This window comes from Nelumbo lutea, chromosome 3 (genome assembly GCF_056320005.1).
Source record: "Nelumbo lutea isolate HS-2025 chromosome 3, American lotus-T2T, whole genome shotgun sequence".
NCBI classification, from domain to species: Eukaryota; Viridiplantae; Streptophyta; class Magnoliopsida; order Proteales; family Nelumbonaceae; genus Nelumbo; species Nelumbo lutea.
The window spans coordinates 13,582,091-13,601,625 of record NC_142686.1 but is presented as its reverse complement, the minus strand read 5'-3'; the positions used below and the strand labels follow the sequence as shown (position 1 = coordinate 13,601,625).

General features: G+C 40.1%; 2 protein-coding genes across 9 annotated transcripts in view; one reads left to right on the top strand and one right to left on the bottom strand.

Moving 5' to 3' along the window:
• The window catches only part of LOC148863055 (protein CLP1 homolog), a 27,777-nt gene extending 8,709 nt beyond the window's left edge, over positions 1-19,068 (bottom strand). The window contains exons 1-7 of the mRNA XM_088979146.1: positions 18,441-19,068; positions 11,079-11,147; positions 10,853-10,948; positions 4,155-4,396; positions 3,866-4,004; positions 3,705-3,761; positions 2,033-2,167 (exon numbers count right to left, since the gene is read on the bottom strand). Coding sequence (XP_088835272.1) covers positions 2,033-2,167; positions 3,705-3,761; positions 3,866-4,004; positions 4,155-4,396; positions 10,853-10,948; positions 11,079-11,147; positions 18,441-18,677 — 975 coding nt within the window. The 5' untranslated portion in view covers positions 18,678-19,068. The remainder of the gene's footprint in view (positions 1-2,032; positions 2,168-3,704; positions 3,762-3,865; positions 4,005-4,154; positions 4,397-10,852; positions 10,949-11,078; positions 11,148-18,440) is intronic.
• The window catches only part of LOC148863054 (uncharacterized), a 20,019-nt gene continuing 19,446 nt past the window's right edge, over positions 18,963-19,535 (top strand). For 6 of the 8 annotated variants that reach the window (XR_016110167.1, XR_016110170.1, XR_016110168.1 and 3 more), the window contains exon 1: positions 18,993-19,491. The gene's annotated coding sequence lies outside the window, so the exon portion shown is untranslated. Of the gene's footprint in view, positions 19,492-19,535 lie in introns of all 8 variants that reach the window. The other 2 variants (XM_088979149.1, XM_088979148.1) reach the window with 2 other exon arrangements.

Below are 19,535 nucleotides of genomic sequence, written 5' to 3'. Positions count from 1 at the left end.
TTTCTGAAGTAAGATAAAGGGTTATGTGGAAATAGCAAGCCTACTCATGGGAATGTTTGCATTATGTACACACTATATTCTTTTCTTTAAGTAATAAAATTGAATGGTTACCATTTTTTTTAAAAACCTCAATACTGATTTAACAATTTAAGGAGCTGGTTTCATTTTTATTTCCGTAACAAAAGCAAACTAAAAATAGTCAAACAAGAAAAGTAAGTGAATTTAAAGAATTAAAGTTTACAAATAAGCTAAAAAATTCTGGCACATATGTCATTAATTTTATTTCTTTGTTTGCCCTCCACATATATTTTCTCCCCCTTTACTCTGATTGGTTACTGTTAAATTGATTATGAAAAGAATGAGATATGTACAAAATGCCAAGCATCCCGAGGAATAGGCTGCTGAGTGTCCATCCATTCCAATGAGCAATATATATGTTGCGGTGCTATGCAAAAAGCCAAAAACATGCCAGCAAAGAAACAATACCAATTACCAAATGCATCAATGTTGTTCAAGATACATATGATACTTCTGTCTGTAACTTGAACAGGACCAACTTGAACATGGGTAGGCCAACCCAAGCCTCTCCAAAAGTTATGGTCGGATTTCACAGAGGCTGTCCTGGACCTCAAAAGTTGGGCTTGGGTTAACCATCAGGACTAGCCCAAACTCTTAGGGCGGTCCCACCAATTAATAGCGAAGCACAATAATATCCTATACTGAAACCCGACCAGATTATATTACTGCAAGGCACAATTCTCCACCTTTTCAATAGCCTTGTATGGAAATTGGCACTTGGAAGATGCCTAACTACAGACAGGCTGATAAGAAGAGGGATGTCCCCTCTAGTGCTCTTTGCTCTTTATGTAATAAAATCCCAGAGTCCCCAAATCACCTCTTCATTCATTGCAAATTTTCACACCAGCTGTGGGTAATGGTAACATCCTGTTTGGCATACATTTCTGCTTTCTGGAATCAGTAACACAGCTTCTGCAAGGTTGGACAGCTAAAGGTCTGAACAGGAGGGGTAAACTTTTATTTTTTTGAAAATAAAAGAAAATTGTTATTAAAAAGAAAAGAAGAAAATTGGTTATAACCAGCAACAGGGTGACAAGGGAGCACCCAAACCAACTACAAACCAACAGGGTGAAAAGAAGAGTCTGGTTTTGAAGGATCAGAGAAGCTTGGAGGGGTGAACTATTATGAAATACTTTCTCAGCTGCTATCACTTGGTTAATCTGGAAGGAAAGAAACCATCGTATTTTTGACAACAAATACTTTGACATGGAGGAAAGTAACAGTAATCTTATAGGTTTGCTTTGTTCTTGGGTGGGTGTACTGTGTACAAATAATATATACGGGTGTCCACTGAGTTCTTTTTTGCAGGTCGGATCTTTTTATGGATGGTCATGCTTTTCGTATTTTTCCAATGTACAGGTTCTCATTGTACATGGGCTGATTTATTTTCTTTTTGCATATTGTTATAAATCAATACAATACTTTCATTTTCAAAAAAAAAAATTGCAATAATTAAACAAGTTGATATGAAAAATTCTTCCAGGTAGTGCATAAAACTAATCAAAAGTGGCAATTCTTCACCCTTCATATGCTGACTCATATCCTGGACTCTATTTTTACATGTGCATACAATCTAGACATAAAAAAAGAGATCTAGCCAAGTAGCCATAAATTATCAGCAAAACACAAAATTGATTGCTAGTTCATAAGGTGCTTGGTAATGCCTGCAGCCTGTTATTTGATCTGTAAATGCTCCTTGCAATTTTCCCTTCATCTTGTTTTAATACCTAGCTGTTTTGATTGCATACTCAATTAACTAAAAGTGCTATATTACCTAGAAACGCTTTAGAAGGTGCTTCACATTGACATCAACAGTTAGAAAGATTTGTCAAAAACTTGGAGCTTTCTTTTTTTTTGCTGTGGGGAGATTGCATAAGCATATAGAGTGTGCAAAATAAAAGTTCCCTTATGAACAGGGTACAAGTCAAATCTCCCATTAAAGGAGGCACTTTACCCTTATCCTGTAGCTCCTGGCCTTCTGACGGACCTTTGCGTTCCTAGATACAACACCACCTGACTTTTGAAGTTTCACAACATCCACATTAGGCTTGTTCTTTAGTACATCTTTAAGCATGCTGCAAAGTTTCTCCTGCATACAGTTTACAAAAGGACATGGTTAAGAGAAACAGATGAGAAAGACAATTATAAGGGACAGCATGGGCACATTATTGTAAGAAGCAAGGGAAGATGGGCTAATTCAACAGTGGAAACAAAACCATATTCTCACTAAAGAAAGCACTTGTATTTAGGGATAATTCCAGTGTAAAACTTATCAATATGTTTACAGAAAGATTGGCCTCCGCTACATAGAGCTCTGGTGAGTAAATATTCAGAACCATCTAACTTTGAGAAAAGGTAATTCTCAGAAACAAATACAAGCCCATTGCTCAAAATCACCCTGAAAACATTACATGTATCATTAGATGATTCTCACAACTACAAGAGAATGGAATGTTCTGTTAAACTGTAAAGATAAATCCCCAGTCCAAGTACTACGGCCTATAGGCTGATCTACCGATAATAAATTGCTCAGAACAACCACAACTTTACTTTGGAATTTGGATCAACTAATTTGATGGACTCCACTCTACCTATACAATGCTAAGTGAGGTTGTGAGCTTACAGAACTTGTATGCGAGATTGTGAGCTCAGCCAAGCATGAAATTAGTTCTCAAGCATGAACCAAGAACAACTTCAAATCAACTAGTTTAGATAAACAAAACTAAGATGAGCTAGAACAGGCCCAGTTAACTTGGATAATATATTATCATAAGGCTTGCTTTATGATTAAATTTTTTCTTTCTTGGTGAGCGGTAGGTTCAAGAAGTTGGCATTATATGAGTTCAGTAAACCAAACAAAATAGAGAATAATAGGCCATAATTTAATGGGCATAGCAGAGTTGGGCCAGAGCTTGGATATCATTAGCGACTAGAGCTTCAGCCCCTTGAGGTTGTCATAAAACCAACCAAAGCTGGGAAAAGCTCAGCTTCTTGATAGCCATAGCATTAGGGGAATTGATCCTTAACCCTCCCACTAGTTGTTTAAACCAGCACTTTGCTGCCAGGTCATTGTGAATCCATCTACAGCCAAGCAATTATCTGCTTTTGGATTAACCTACTACACCAACAAACAACATTATAAGGTTCTGTTTGGTTAGATGACTTTTCATAAGTTTTTTTTTTTTTTTTTTTTTTTTTTTTCATCCAGGCTACAATTGAACAAGATCTAAAAATTTTGAACAGGGATCAAGTTGGTTTGGACTTTGGACATGGCTGAAATAATGGAAATTCAAAACAATGAAATTCTGACAAACTTCAAAACCTAAATGCAATTCAAAAAAAAAAAAAGAAAAGAGAATCCCCCCCCCCCCCCCCCCCCCCCCCCCCGGGTGCCTTTTTACTCATCTTGTTTGATTTCCTACCCAAGACTAAAGGGGAGCATCAGAGGCTAGTTGTGGACCATCACATGCATGCCATGTGCCTGTTCAAATTCTTGGACTTGTGGAAAGTATAGAAAAATCAACAACCTTAATTAATAAGAACAAAATAATCCAATGTGAGTGGTGCTTTGGAATAATGATAGCCATGCTAGCAGTATTTGAAAAAACTTATGCAAAATAAATTACCTGACCTAAAACCAAAACTACATTGGCATTGAATGTATCAATTGCATGAAGAAGCAACTGCAACAAAACATGAAGGCAGAAATGAACATTACATAGAGCCACACATTCAACAAGTATTGCTAAACTGGAACAACCCCATTCATGAATAACATCACAAATACCTCATAACCAACACCTTCTATCCAACCCATGGTATTGATCACCATGCCTGCAGCTCGAGATTCGGCGTTGCCAGAAAATTGCCTCTCAAGGGTTCGAGAAAGCTCCTTTACGAGCACTTTGTATAAATCTGCATTGGCACTGTGGAACAACACTGTCAACAGCACTTTTCAAAATTGGACAAATTGCCATAAACTTGTCAAGTTTGGTTAATCCATAAACTGTGGTGATACTTCAAGAAAATTGGTTAAAAGGAAAAAAAAAAAAAAAAGGCAATGCATAATCTGCTACCTGGGTGTTGTGTGCCCAAAAAAGTAAACAAGGGGCATATCAAGAGGAATTCCTTCAACTGGATCTATTGGCATTTCAATTGGAGTTGCAGCAATACAACCAGGAATTGTTATGAATCCCTGACCAATATCCAAATCCACAAAAGTAGGTTTCCAACCCTGTTTAGCTGCCCAGCTAAGAAGCATCGCTGACAATGTACTCTTTCCAGAATCTGTAGGTCCTACCACAATCACCCTGGGACCCTGTGCCACAAAATGTATCTTAACTTTGAGATCCAAAAACCAAATGCAGAGAGGAAAATATAGCTTATTTAGATGAATAAAAACATAATATGGGAACAAAATTTAGTAGAGTTCCATAGCAAAAGAATGGATATAGTTCTACAGCAAAAGGGTGGAGATGACCACGAAACTTAAATATGTCAGCTTAGGTAACAGCTCAGAAGGGCTCCACCTATGCTGCATCACCCTCTCCACATGTGGGATGTACCCCAATAGGCTCATGCCATGTCTAAAAAGGCATAGCAAGGAGTCTAGATAAACCATTTACAAAATTCTAAATATATACAAATGTATATAGCTAGGTGTATTTTTTTGTTATATGGTTGTGTACATTATTAATTCTGTGACTGTTAATAATACTTTCCCTTGTTGCAACTAGCCAAGGATGAGATGCAGGTGGTGCTAAAATCCAGATGGTATGTGGAACTCTCATGGTGCATGTTAAAAGACTGTTATTTATCTAAGTATAGTACCGCAGGGGTACTATTGTACTTCCTCCTTTTATTTTTTATGTTCTGTCGCCCTAGTATATATATCAAAAGCTGGCGCTGCCAGCAGTACTTTTGGCTCTCAGTTCTCTCTTCTCTCTTCTTCTCTCTCTCTTCTCTCTTCCTCCCTTCTTCTCTCCTGCATAACATGGTATCAGAGTGGGACTACCATATCTGAAAGGAGAAGTCGAGTGAACAGTTTTCTTCGCACCAGATTTCCAGATCTGCCACCCTCATCTACTGTTTGGCTGATTGAAGATCAAGGTTTTCTCATGCACTGAAGTAACCTCTCCTTTTTTTTTTCGGTCGTGTGCCAGGGCAGAACCTGTACTAGGTCTGCTGGTTGGATGTGAGGTGATCAGCACCTCTTTTTTTCTTTTTTGTGGGATCGACTGATCCCTGTATAAACTGTAGGTCGTGAAGACCTTTGTGTACTGCAATAGCAGTTTTTTATGGTGGACTGAAGGTTAGAGAGTGACCTGTACATGCTGTAACAGCCTTCCTGTTGATGCGTAGGTTAAGAGATGACCTGTATGCACTGTGACAGCACCTGTGTTGAATCTGTAGGTCAAGGGATGACCTGTTAGTGCTGTAACAGCACCTGTGTTTTACAGAAAAGAGTTGTGTTTCCGAAGAAAAAAGGGGTTACCTTTCTCCCTTGGTGTTAGACCTTTATTTTTTTTAGGTTTTGTACCCACTTTAAGAGTGTTTTTGAATCTGTAATCATGAGTGGTGAAGATTCTGCTACATCCAGTGTTTCCTCAATGCAGAATGGAATGAGTGGGGGTGTAGACCTATCCTTTCCCATGGCTGTTATTCCTCTCGATGGCTTAAATTATTTAGAGTGGTCAAGAGGGATCAAGCTGTACATCATTGCAAGGGAAAAGATATGTTATATAAATGAGAGAATCAAAGAACCCAATTCTGGGAGTGCTGAATATGACAGATGGAGCCAGGAAAACAGCATGGTCATGTCCTGGCTTTTAGTGTTTATGCAACATCAAATAAGAAGAAATTTTATGTGGGCTGAAACGACAAATGAGATCTAGGAACAAGCAAAATCAACCTATTCTGAACTGCGTCACTATGCAAAAATCTACCAGTTACAGGCAGAATCGTCCACTTGTAAACAGGGGGAGAGGTGTTTGTCAGTGTACTACTCAAACTTGACCTCTGTCTGGAAGGAGTTAGACCATTATCGGAGTGTGGATTGGAAGTGTGATGAAGATGCAGAATTGTACAAAAAACTTGTTTCCCAACAAAGAGTGTTTGCTCTCCTACATGGCTTGAGCCCTGCATATGAATCTATCAGAATTAAGATCCTAGGTAGGAAGGATCTTCCATCCATCCAGGAAGTTTATCCTCTTGTACAATCAGAAGAAAGCAGAAAAAATTTGATGAGCAATTATGGAGGGGATGCAGTCGTGTTGGTAGCAAAAGGGAGTGTTACTACCGGTGGGGGAAATACCTTTAAGAAGGGAGATTTTTAGAAAAAGGTAGATGACAAGGACAAACTGTGGTGTACTCATTGCTAGAAACCCTGACACACCCAAGACACATGCTAGGATCTTCATGGGAAGCCGAAATGGGCTCAAGATATGAGTAAGAAGCAAGGTTCAGATATGAATAAAAAGTCAGGACAGCAAGGTACAAGAAAACACACTATGGCAAATATGGCTACTCAAGAGAATCAACCCCCCATTACTACTATGACTCAACCACATGCCTCTGGATCTAACCCAAGGGAGGATATTATTTATTCCTTCCATGACCATTTAGAGCTCTATGGTAGAGCAATTTGTCAGATGGATGCTCCTCCCTCAACTTCATATGCGTCTACATTAGGTAACTCTGCCACAACTTTCCATGTAGCATCTCATTCCCCTGACTCTCCTTGGATCATTGATTATGGAGTGTCTAAACACATGACTGGTAAGTCCTCTTACTTTCAAACCTATCACCTCCTTTCTAGAAGAGACAAGGTGAGACTAGCTGATGGATCATACTCTACTATAGCTGGTCAATGAACTATTTCTCTTCCCTTTGGCCTTACCCTATCTAATGTTTTACATGTCCCAAAATTTCCCATTAATTTGTTCTCTGTTAGTAGTATTACTAATTCCTTAAACTGCTCAATGACCCTTTTCCCTTCTCATTGTGTGATTTAGGATCTGGCTTCGGGGAAAATGATTGGTAGAGGATGTATGGTTGATGGGCTTTACATGCTGGAGAATAAGGCTGGTCTTCAAGTCATAGAGTCTAAGAGTTAGTCTTGTAAGAGTCAAGTTTACTTATGGCATAGTCGTCTTGGTCATTTATCTTTTGAGTCTTTAAAAATTGTGTTTCCAGAGTTGTTTAAGTCAGTATTAGTGTCAGAATTTACTTGTCAAACTTGTCAATTGAGTAAGCAATGTATAACTCATTTCTCTTTAAAGAATAATAAATCTGAATTTCCTTTCCACATTGTTCATTATGATGTTTGGGGTCCTGTTACTTTACCATTTGAGAGTGGCTACAAGTATTTTCTTACCCTTATTGATGATTACTCTAGATATACATGGGTATATCCCATGCAAACCAGGGATGAAATACCTAAAATTATCCAAGATTTTCAGCGGATGATCTTCACCCAATTTCAAACTGAAATCCAAAATTTTCAATCGAACAATGCCAAAGAATATTTTCATAGTGATCTTACAAAATTTTTTGATTCTCGTGGCTCACTTCACCGTAGCTCGTGCCCAAACACCACAACAAAATGGTGTTACTGAAACAAAGAACCGACACCTTCTTGAAGTTGCCTGGGGGTTACTATTTCATATGAATGTCCCGAAACGCTTTTGGCTTGAGGCTGTCCTTTGTGCTACCTATCTCATCAACCGCATGCCCTCTCGTTGGTTAGAGTGCAAAGCCCCATATCAACTTCTTTTTCCTAAGTCCCCCCTTCTTTCTATTCCTCCTCGTGTGTTTGGCTGTCATTGTTTTGTTCAAAATCTGTCACCCACTCGTGGAAAATTAGATCCTCGTGCCATTCCTTGCATCTTCTTGGGGTACTCCTTCACTCAGAAGAGATATCGGTGCTTTGATCCTGTTTCTCAAAAATTTTACGTCTCTATGAATGTCTCCTTTTTTGAGAGTGAGCCTTTCTTCCCTGTTTCTCCTCAGGGGGAGTGTAGGAATGAGGAGAAACTAGTTCAGCTCCCTCATCTTCCTGATCCTCCTCCCTTTCGTGTCTTCTTTCATCGTCACAAAGGCCAACCGTGTTCAAAAGCTGTGGGGCACCTAGAAACTATACCACCAATGCCATTAGACTCTCTGGGGGCGGATCATACTCATTCAGGTACATTGGTTCCTGTTGATGTTCCTGACCCTATTGCCATTGATACTTCTGTTGCTAATGACCTTAACCTTCCTATTGTTCATCGGAAAGGTGTTATATCTTGCACCACTATACACCCCATTTCCCACTTTGTTTCCTATGAAAACATTCCACCCTCCTTTCGGGCCTTTCTCTCTTCCATTGACAGTGTCCTTATCCCTAAGAATGTGGTAGAAGCTCTTTCGGTACCTGAATGGACATATGCTATGAAGGAAAAAATTAATGCGTCACATAAAAATGGCACATGGGAACTAGTAGATTTTCCTAAGGGGAAGGATCCAGTTGGATGTAAATGGGTTTTCACGGTTAATAAACAAAAGGCTGATGGCACCATGGAAAGGTATAAAGCTCGTTTAGTGGAAAAGATTACACAAGTGTATGGAGTAGATTATGTAGAAACATTTGCACATGTTGATAATATGAACTCCATTAGTCCTTTTCTCCCTTGCTGCTAATCTTGACTGGGATCTTCATCAGCTTGACATCAAGAATGCCTTTCTGAATGGTGACCTTGAAGAGGAAGTATATATGGTACAACCCCCTGGTTTTCGGGCTCAAGATAATGAACAAAAAGTGTGCAGGTTAAAGAAATCATTATATGGGTTGAAACAATCACCAAGAGTCTGGTTCAACAGGTTCCATGTACCAGTACAACAAAGAGGATACAAGCAGTGTCAATCTGATCACACATTGTTTGTGAAAAGAGGGGAAGGGAAAATTGCAGCACTGATAGTATATGTTGATGATATAGTTATCATTGGTGATTGGAAGGATGAAATTCAGAAGTTGAAGAATTTTCTTGCTACCTAGTTTGAAGTGAAGGATTTAGGTCCTCTAAGGTACTTCCTTGGGATTGAAGTGGCCCGCTCACAAAGGGGTATCTTCATTTTCCAAAGAAAGTATGTTCTAAATTTACTCCAGGATACAGGAAAATTGGGAGTGAAACCAGTTGATTCCCCTAACCACAAACCATGTGACTGTCAAGGTAAACCCATCAAGGGTGTGAAACTATTCTAGAGACTTGTTGGAAGATTGTTATATCTTTCTATGACTCGACCAAACATAGCTTATGCAGTGGGAGTTCTTAGCCAGTTCATGCATGCCCCTAAGACTACCTATCTTGAAGCAACAAAAAGACTTCTCAGATATCTTAAGAAGTTCCCAAGTGTAGGCTTGTTGTTTCAAAAACATGAACATTTGAAAGTTGAAGTATATACTAATGCAGATTAGACAGGATCCCTGAATGACTAAAAGTCAACTAGTGGCTATTGTACCTTTATAGGAGGTAATCTAGTTACCTAGAGAGGCAAAAAGCAGAATGTGATAGCTAGATCTAGTGCTGAAGCTGAATATTGGGCAATGCCTCATGGAGTAGTTGAAATCATGTGGCTAAAAAATTTGTTGAGTGAGTTGGGTTTTCTAGTTGACAGACCTATTACCCTATTCTGTGATAACAAAGCAGCCATAAGCATTGCTGCTAATCCAGTGTTGCATGATAGAACTAAACACATCGAAGTCAACAAACACTTAATTAGAGAAAAGGTCGTCACAGGGGAAGTGTGTACTCCTTATGTTAGCTCTGTAGATCAACTTGCAGGCATCTTTACAAAAGGGTTACACCACTCACGTAGAGGTGTAAAGTGGACTGTGTCGGGGCGTGGGCCCGTGCTATGTCGCGGGCCGGGCTGGCCCGCGGGCCGAGCATTGGGCCATGTCGGGCCATGCATCAGGCCAAAGCTATTTTAAAAAAAAATTGACAAAAAACTTAAAATTTTAATTTTATATGAATTTTGTGTATAAAATTGCTTATATATGCAATAATTAAATAAATTAGTATAATAAAATAAAAAAAATATTTATATTATTAATATATTATATACTATATATTATTATACAATTATAATTTATATAATATTATATAACTATATATAAAATATATATATGGGCCGTGTTGGGTCAGGCTGCGGGCTAGGCCGTGCCAGCCCGTGGACCTAAAACCCCAAGCCCAACACGGCCCGCATGGTCATGCCAGACCACGGGTGGCATGGTCCGATTTACACCTCTACACTCACGGCATCATGATTTATATGACAAGTTGGGCATGATTGACATCTATGTCCCAACTTGAGGGAGAGTGTTAAAAGACTGTTATTTATCTTAGTACTGCAATGGTACTATTGTACTTTCCTCCATTTATTTTTTATGTTTTGTCGTCCTAGTATATATATCAAAAGTTGGCGCCACCAGCAGTACTTTTGGCTCTCAGTTCTCTCTTCTTTCTTCCTCCCTTCTTCTCTCCTACATAACAATGCCTTAATTTTCCCTGCATGTTTGAAGTGTGTTTTTGAAATTTACATGCATAGTTTGTTTACACAGTGTGAAACTCCCTTGTTTTACACAACATGAAACTTCCAAAACAATTCTAATGGCTAGGAGTTAGGAAACTGTAAACTGATAGAAAACCCTATGTTTTATCAAAAAAAAAAAAAAAGAAAAGAAAAGAAAGAAAACCCTATGGTAAAGATATCAAAGACAAACATAAAGTGATACCTGAGAAGTATTGGGATCAGTGGTTGAGGACATTTTAGCACGATTCCGTCGCCCATCCAGTACAGCATGAACATTTACATAGCTAACCATAGGTGTCTAAATCAAGAACCGTTCATCATTAATAGAAAACACACCTTTTTCACTTGAGAACTCACACTCACTAGTAGAATTGAACCAAATGCCTAACGTAATTTGTTAGAATGCTTAGGAGCATAATAGAACATACCTCATCTGCAGTGTAATCAGTTTCAGTGGTCCCATCCATTTCAATCGTGGCACCATACCAAGTAAAAACCTGAAATAAGACATTTTAACTTGTATCAATGAGAGACAACATATGATAATAAAAACCCTGAATGAAGGTTCAGCAACTAAGTCATCTCCTCGTAACTGGTTATGTTACATAGTTAACAATATTTTCTAGAGCCACAACAAAAGGAGTCTTAGATTAGTTCATATAATCTAGATGTCTGCTGACTCTGCTAGAAAATTTGAGTACAGTCAAGGTGTACTGGAAATGTGCCCAAAAATAGTTCAAAGCTTGATCTGCAGAAAGAGAAATCTCAACAAACCATGTTGTAAGAATGCAAATTGGACCAACCAGCATTTTGGAAGAAAAGAAAACAAAAAAAGTGACTAAATGCACATTGATTTATCATCCATGAGCTAAGAGAGAGAGAGAGAGAGAGAGAGAGAAAGAGAAATGCACATTGAATTACCATCAATGGAGAATTGTGACTGTTTCCCAGTGACAACTGGTAACTGAAATTATTGACACCCAACCCAACAGATTTGAGAAATGGAATGTTCAACTTACTTGGTCTATATATACAATCTGGCGTTCATAAATACCTATAGCAGTATGGCCTGGGGTATTAGAGATTCAATTCAGATGATTATCTGACAGATAGGACAGCAGAACAATGGTGATTGCCATGAAACCATATAGAAAGATCATAAATATTTCTATAGGGTGCACACTTATCTTGTTTGTTTTGCATAAGCTTCAGGTGGCCTTGCTTGCATGGAGACATTAAACTGTAGCCTTGGGAAAATAAAAGAATGCATGCACTCTTAAGTGGTGGTTGCCTACAACAACAAAAAGATGGATTGGCCTAGGAGTGTGGATGGATGTAAGGCCATTCTAGTCTATGATTATGTTTTTTCTTCTTTTTTTAATGAGTTTCTATGGTTTATGTTTTGATGAAGCTTCTTTCGACATTCACTACTTGGAAATGAGTACAACTGGGAATCCTCTTTCTAAAACGCTAAGTCCTGTTTTTGTTTCGAAAGATTACAGATACTACTTAAATATATTTAATTATTTTTTTCATTATTAACTGTAGAGAACATTGATGTGGGCCCCACAGCTGTGGTCCCACTCTGTCCGTAGGTTAGAATGTATTTAGTCACAGTTGTGGTTATTTTGCTATTAAGTTATTTCTAGTTTCAGTTTTATATTGTTTGTTATTTGTTAGTAGTTGTGATGTAAACACCAAGGGCAGATATGTCCTTTCATGTAACTAGCATAACCTATATATATTAACTTAAAGTGGCGGCGGCAGAATATTGACATTCTGTTCTTCTCCTCAAAATCTGTGTTCTACTGCTCTTTCATCACTCTTTCTTCTACTTCTTCTTCACTTTCTCTTCTCATCGAACCTGAAATCTCTTAGTGGTCAAGACTGAATAGCAGTCTTGAAAACCTATATGGTATCAGAGCCAAGTTAGGGTTTTTCATGTGAGTCTAATACCAGCCGATCACATGAGAATTCCCTAGGACTGAAAGCTGAAAAGGAGGAGTTCGCAGACTGATTCTTGGAGATCGCCAGAGGTGCTAACAGCTGTTGGAAACTTGCTAGGGTTGCAGAGTGTTGGTGGTCAGGAAGGATCAGAGAAGACTAGGGTTCAGGTAACCCTAGAAGGCAGCGAACTAATTCTTCCTTGTAAGTTGTTTACTTTTTAAGAGAAGTTCTATCAGAGAAGATAGGTTGGACCTATCTGAAGGGGAAGGCCGAACCATTCTAGTTCTTTCTCTCTTCGATTCACTAGGGTTTTACAGCAAACCCTGGCCGAATTGTGTTTCTCTCTACTCTAGGGTTTGAAAGTGATCTGCGGCAAGCCCTAGTGTTTGATTGAACCCTGTGATCTACCTAGAGCTACTCTTAAGTTTATTGGTAGGTCCGATCAGATTCTAGGGCTTCTTATTAACCCTACTGCAAGCCCATTTATACAGTTTGGATTGTGCGACTGAATTGCTTCCTTTCAGGACTGATTAAAACCCTACTGCAAGCTCATCTATATAGTTTGGACCGTGCGACTGAATTGCTTCCTTTCAGGACTGATTAAAACCCTAACTTTCCCTAGCATATCAGTTTTTTAAAGTTGTTCTCAAAGTTCTAAGGGAGTTAGAGATCTACGGACAGCTATTGCTGTGTTGGCTAGTTGGTTTCAGATCAGAATTATTTCAGTTTTGCGCACATACACTGAGAATATAGATCAGGCCTATACTGTTTTGACTGTGATTGGTGATTCAAGTGCTATTTTGAGACTTGACAGAAATGGAGTCTAAAATTCAGGCAGAAGGCAGTCTTGGGAACATCAGTTATGGTGGTATTTCTGAGATGGGTGGTCAGATTACAACCGTAAAGTTTGATGGATCAAACTATTTGGAATGGGCCCAATCAACCATGATGGCTATTGGTGGAAGAGGTACATTATGGTACCTCCTGGGAGATATGAAAGAACCTTCCAAGGGAGACCCGGCATATACCAAGTGGATGCAAGAAAACTACTTGGTTATGACATGGCTGTGTAATTCTATACAGCCTCATATTAGTCGGAATTATTTGTGGGCAAAGACAGCTAAGGAGATATGGAATGTTATGAAAGAAACTTACTCCCAACCCCTTAATGTTGCTAGAGCATATGAATTGAAATGTGAAGTGAACACCCTTAAACAAGGAGAGAAACCGATGTCGGTCTACTTCTCTACCTTGAAGTCCCTGTGGCACAAGATTGATCACTTAGAGACTCTTGAGTGGGAGAGTCCCAAAGATGCTCAGACCCATAGAAAGCACATCGAGACAAACAGAGTGTTTGAGTTCCTGGTGGGACTGAACTCAGAATATGATATTGTGAGGTAGCAGATTTTGACTAGAGACAGTGTGACTCTCTCTCAGGCTTACTCATTTGTACACAGTGAAGAGACCAGAAGGAAGGTTATGATGCAACCCGCATCAGCCTTTGTAGTAGCTACACCAAAATCAGGGGGTGATTCAGAGAAGGACAGGAGGAAGGAAGACAAGAATGATGTAGTATGTGAACATTGTAAGAAACCCAAACATACAAAAGAGGCATGTTGGAAACTGCATCCCCACTTGGTTCCTGCGAAGTTAAGAAACAAGAAGGGCACTGCTCATGTAGCCATGAACAATGATTCAGCATCCTCATCTGGCACAAAAGGAACATCTTTGGAGACCTTAGCTGCAGTTCGGGCTGCCCTAATACAGCTAGAAAAGGAGATTGGAAATTCAGCTCAGCCACCGCAGCCTCCATTAGCCCCTGTCACATCTGCCTTCGCCCATTCAGGTACTCGAGCTTCAGCCTATCATGCCTCAGCTCTAGGTACTACTGAACCTTGTTGGGTAATAGACTCAGGTGCATCTGATCACATAACTAGCTTGCCTTCATTGTTTACTACTTACCATTTGTCTTCTGGTAGGGATAAGGTATCTATTGCTGATGGCTCCCTGGTTCCTATTTCTGGGAAGGGTGACATCAAGCTTTCAGATACTATCTCCCCATCATCTGTTTTGCATGTTCCTAAGCTTGATACTGACCTTCTTTAAGTCAATAGTATTTCTAAGCATATGAACTTCTCAGTAACCTTCTTCCCTGACCGATGTATTTTTCAGGATTTGGAGACGCAGAAGGTGATTGGGACTGGTCGTGAGACGAATGGAATCTATTTGCTCGGGGAGCGGTTCCGTCAGGGAGAGTCAGCAGAGAAGTTATATTTTGTTTCTCAGAGTGTGAGTCCGGTTATGCTTTGGCATAACCGATTAGGTCATTTGTCTTTTCAATCTTTACAGAGTCTGTTTCCTACTTTATTTGAGTCTATTGAATTGTCTCAGCTACAGTGTGAAAGTTGTGAGTTTGCTAAGCATTGTAAAAAGCCTTATTTATTGAGTAATAAAAGGAGTGATAATTCTTTTGATATTGTGCATACTAACGTTTGGGGGCCTTATCATATCTCTTCCATGGGAAGGTACAGATACTTTTTGTTATTTGTTGATGACCATACCCATTTTTCTTGGGTTTATCTCATGCGTTCACGAGATGAGGTACCTTCCCTGACCCAAAATTTTCACCAAATGATCATAATCCAGTTTGATGCCAAGATCAAAGTTCTCAGATCTGATAACGCAAAGGAATACTTTGCTAAATCATTGACATCTTATCTTCTTCATCATGAGATTATCCACCAGAGCTCTTGCCCTCATACACCTCAGCAGAATGGAATTGCCGAGAGGAAGAATATGCACATTTTGGAAGTGGCTAGAAGCCTCATGTTTACTTCCAATGTCCCTATTCGCTTCTGGGGGATGCTATCCTCACGGCAGTATACCTTATTAATCGGGTCCCTTCCAGGGTCCTTGATATGCGATCTTCTTTTTCGCTTCTACACCCACGTGAGGACTTGTTTTCTATTCCCCTTAAGATATTCGGTTGCACTTGCTTTGTTCAGCTTCTCGGACCCCATCCCTCCAAGTTCGAACCCAACGCCTCCAAATGCATCTTCCTTGGTTATGCACAAACTCAAAAGGGTTATTGCGGTTATGATCCTGTCTCCGAGAGGAAGTTTGTCTCTATGGATATTACTTTCTTTGAGGGGACACCCTATTATCCTCAGGTTGCCCCTCAGGGGGAGAGTAGTGAGAGTGGGGGTTTGAGTTCTTGTCTTCAGGAGGAGAGTAGTGAGAGTGGGGCAGTTCCTTTACCTATTCCATTGGGTGATGAGAGCTGCAATGGTGAGGGTGGTCAGAGGGATCAGGAGTTGAGGGTTTATCACAGGCGATGCAGGCAGGTTGATCCTGATCATCAGTAGTCCAGACCAACTCCAATCTCATCTGCAGCTCCAGGTCCAGATACTTCAGTCCCAGAGCCCACAGAGACTTCCCCTATAGATGATCTTGGCCTTCCAATTGCAGTCCGTAAAGGGAAACGGCATTGTACCACATCCACAGCCCACTATATTTCCCATTTTTTATCCTATGATCGCCTATCTCCTACCTGCAGGTCCTACCTTAGCTCCATTTCCATTGTCCCTATTCCAAGAACAGTGTAAGAAACCCGACCCGTCCCTGAATGGAAAGATGCAATGCAAATTGAGATGGATGCCCTGTTGAAAAACAACACCTGGGAGGTAGTTGATTTGCCAAAAAGGAAAGAAATCAGTTGGATGCAGATGGGTATTTACGGTGAAGCATAATGCAAATGGATCTATTGAGAGGTATAAAGCTTGGTTAGTTGCAAGAGGGTTTACACAGACTTATGGCATAAATTACTTGGAGACATTTGCACCGGTAGCCAAGGTGACTACTATTCGAGTTTTATTGTCCCTTGTAGCAAGTCACACTTGGCCTTTATACCAAATGGACGTGAAAAATGCCTTTCTGAATGGAGATCTGCAGGAAGAAGTTTACATGCGTTTGCCTCCTAGATTCTATGATGCAGAAATAGGTAAGAAGGTCCGCCGACTCAACAAGGTTTTGTATGGTTTGAAACAGTCACCTAGGGCTTGGTTCGATAGATTCAAACTAGCACTTGTGAAGTTTGGATATGTACAGGCCCAGTCAGATCATACCCTATTCATCAAGAGGGTGGAGTCCTCTTTGACACTACTGGCCGTATATGTTGATGATATTGTGGTCACAGGGAATGATAGCCATGAGATTGAGTCTCTTAAACAGCTTATTCACCAAGAATTTGAGGTGAAGGACCTTGGTGTACTTTGGTATTTTTTGGCTATTGAGGTTGCTAGATCCAAACAGGGGATCTTTATATCTCAGAGGAAATATGTCCTAGGCCTGTTGGCAGAAACTAGAAAGTTAGGTGTCAAGCTTGCAAATACACCAATTGAACAAAATCACAGGATTAGTGCCGAGAGTGGGGAGCTTCTTGAAGACAAAGTTATGTTCCAGCAATTGGTAGGAAAGCTCTTATATCTCTGCCTCACTCGGCCAGATATTACTTATGCTGTTAGTGTTGTCAGCCAGTACATGCATTCTCCTAGAACCACACATCTTCTTGCGGCAGAAAGAATCTTAGCCTACTTGAAGAGATGCCCAAGTAGGGGTATACTTTTCAAGAACAACAATCACATGAAGGTGGAGGTCTATACTGATGCAAATTGGGCTGGGAGTGTTGATAACAGAAGGTCTACCTCAGGATAATGTGCCATTGTGGGAGGAAACCTTGTCTCTTGGAGAAGTAAGAAACAAAGTGTTGTCTCCCGGTCAAGTGCTGAAGCAGAATACAAATCCATGGCCAATGGAATGGCTGAAATCCTATGGCTAAGATCTCTACTTGAGGAGTTGGGTATTGAATATGAGAAGCCCCTGATGCTGTACTGTGATAATCAAGCCGCCATTAATATAGCACATAATCCAGTACAGCATGACAGAACCAAACACATTGAAGTTGACCGCCATTTTGTGCGAGAGAGGGTCTCATCTCAAGAAGTATGCCTCCCTTACATCACATCCAGTATGCAACTAGCAGACATCCTCACTAAAGTCGTATCAAGAAAGAAGCTAGAGGCGGATCTATCCAAGTTGGGAATGATGAACATATACTCCCAACTTGAGAGGGAGTGTAGACAACATTGATTAGGGTAGAATGTATTTAGTCACAGCTGTGGAATAGCTGATTCTTACTAATGATAACATTTAACCTCAACTGAAGGCTAAAATTGAGCACTCAGCTTTATATGCCAAACAGAATGAACCTTAAAGACTTGATTCGAGAAAATTCTCCAGAACCCTTCCTCGTGCAGGTAAGATGGTATTTCAGATTCATGTGTTCATATGAATACCATCTCTGAATTTGTAATTAAGTGCCCTTTTGAATGTAAAATGGTTATAGATAATGGGCAGTGTACATAAGGAACTTGAACAGAATAGCACCTCTAATTTTGTCAACAAAAAACATTACCCTAATTTCAACTAAAGCCGTAAAGTTCCACATCAAATATTAAGATAACAGAGAACGAAAAAGGAAGAAGTTCTCGTCCAAGACCTGGAGGTCGATGTAGACCAACCCTTAAAGCAATCCAATTTGAAAAAAAACCCGAAAATATATACGTTTATCGACATTTTCTAATCTCTCATTTTTCAAGCAACAAACATAATTGGGCACTACCCGTTCCGCGACACCATCAACCATCATTATTTGTATCAAAACTGCTTGCAATAACTCAAAGAAAAAACGGTTCTTTATCAAACTGTTTGATTCTGCAATTCTATCATAAATTGCCAGCTACTCTTAAAACACAGCAGCACAAATATTATCTGTGGTTACTTACAGCAAACTTGTGCCTTGGAGGGAAGCAGAGCCAAATTTCAGGAGGAAGTTCAGTGCCAAAAATTTCAGCGTTGCCGGTGAGGAGCCGGAGACGAAGAGGAGTTTCGATGCCGACCTCGACCCTTAGTTCGCTCTCTTTGTCCAGCTTCACCTGCCGCGTTGTTGTTGTCGTGGCCGACGTCGACAACCCTGCCAGCCCTGGACCTCCTGGTGCACCGAGCACTCCTGCGTACGCCATCCTTTCCTCTAACTTCTTGTATTACCGCGCTTCTATGCTACCACAAGTCTACTACTGGGAGCGCCACTATGCAAATGCCATTGTCTCCGGTTCAGTCTTATACTTTTCTGACGCCAGAACCCAGAAACAAATCCCACTGTCGCCCAAAACGAGCGAGTCCGGATTGGCTCTGGCTGCATTTGCTATCTGTATTAGAGGCTGTATAACCAATAATACTTCTCCACGTCCGCACAGTGTATATACAGCATTTAAAACAGCCATCAAGTCTCAAAACAAGCGGCTTTTACTTTAATGGCCTGTTTGGTTTCTAAGGAAATTGGTCTGGGAAAGGAAAGGATGGGAATGCTTTCATCCCGAAGTTGCCCCGTTTGGGATAGCTGCTGAAGCGAAGATTCAGCTAAGCTAACTCCGATTATAACAGTAAAGATGTGAACTGAATAGGACAATCATAAAGAGTTCCAATCCGACGGTTCCGACATAGGTATAAACTTTTAAAGTGGCCTTATCGTATTGGGGAAAAGTACAAAACTACCGCAAGAGAGCTTCCTTACGAGAGGGAAAACGAAACAGAAACAGGAAGCTCGCGCGCGAGAAGGATGGCGAAAACTTTTGTATATGAGACTGAAGGTGAAGGGGTAGCAGCAAGCCAGCAATTCAGCTTCAGGCAACGGCTACTGCTATCTAGCCTTTTTTAGTCACCGAGAATTCGTGATTTGAACCGAATGGTTTGCTTTCTCAGAAATCTCATTCCTTCGATTAATGGAGATGGTTAGCGACGACTGCGCCGTCTAAATCAACGGAACCGGTAAGAAAGGTATGCACCAGAAATCGTTCTATTAGGTTCAGGATTTATGTTTC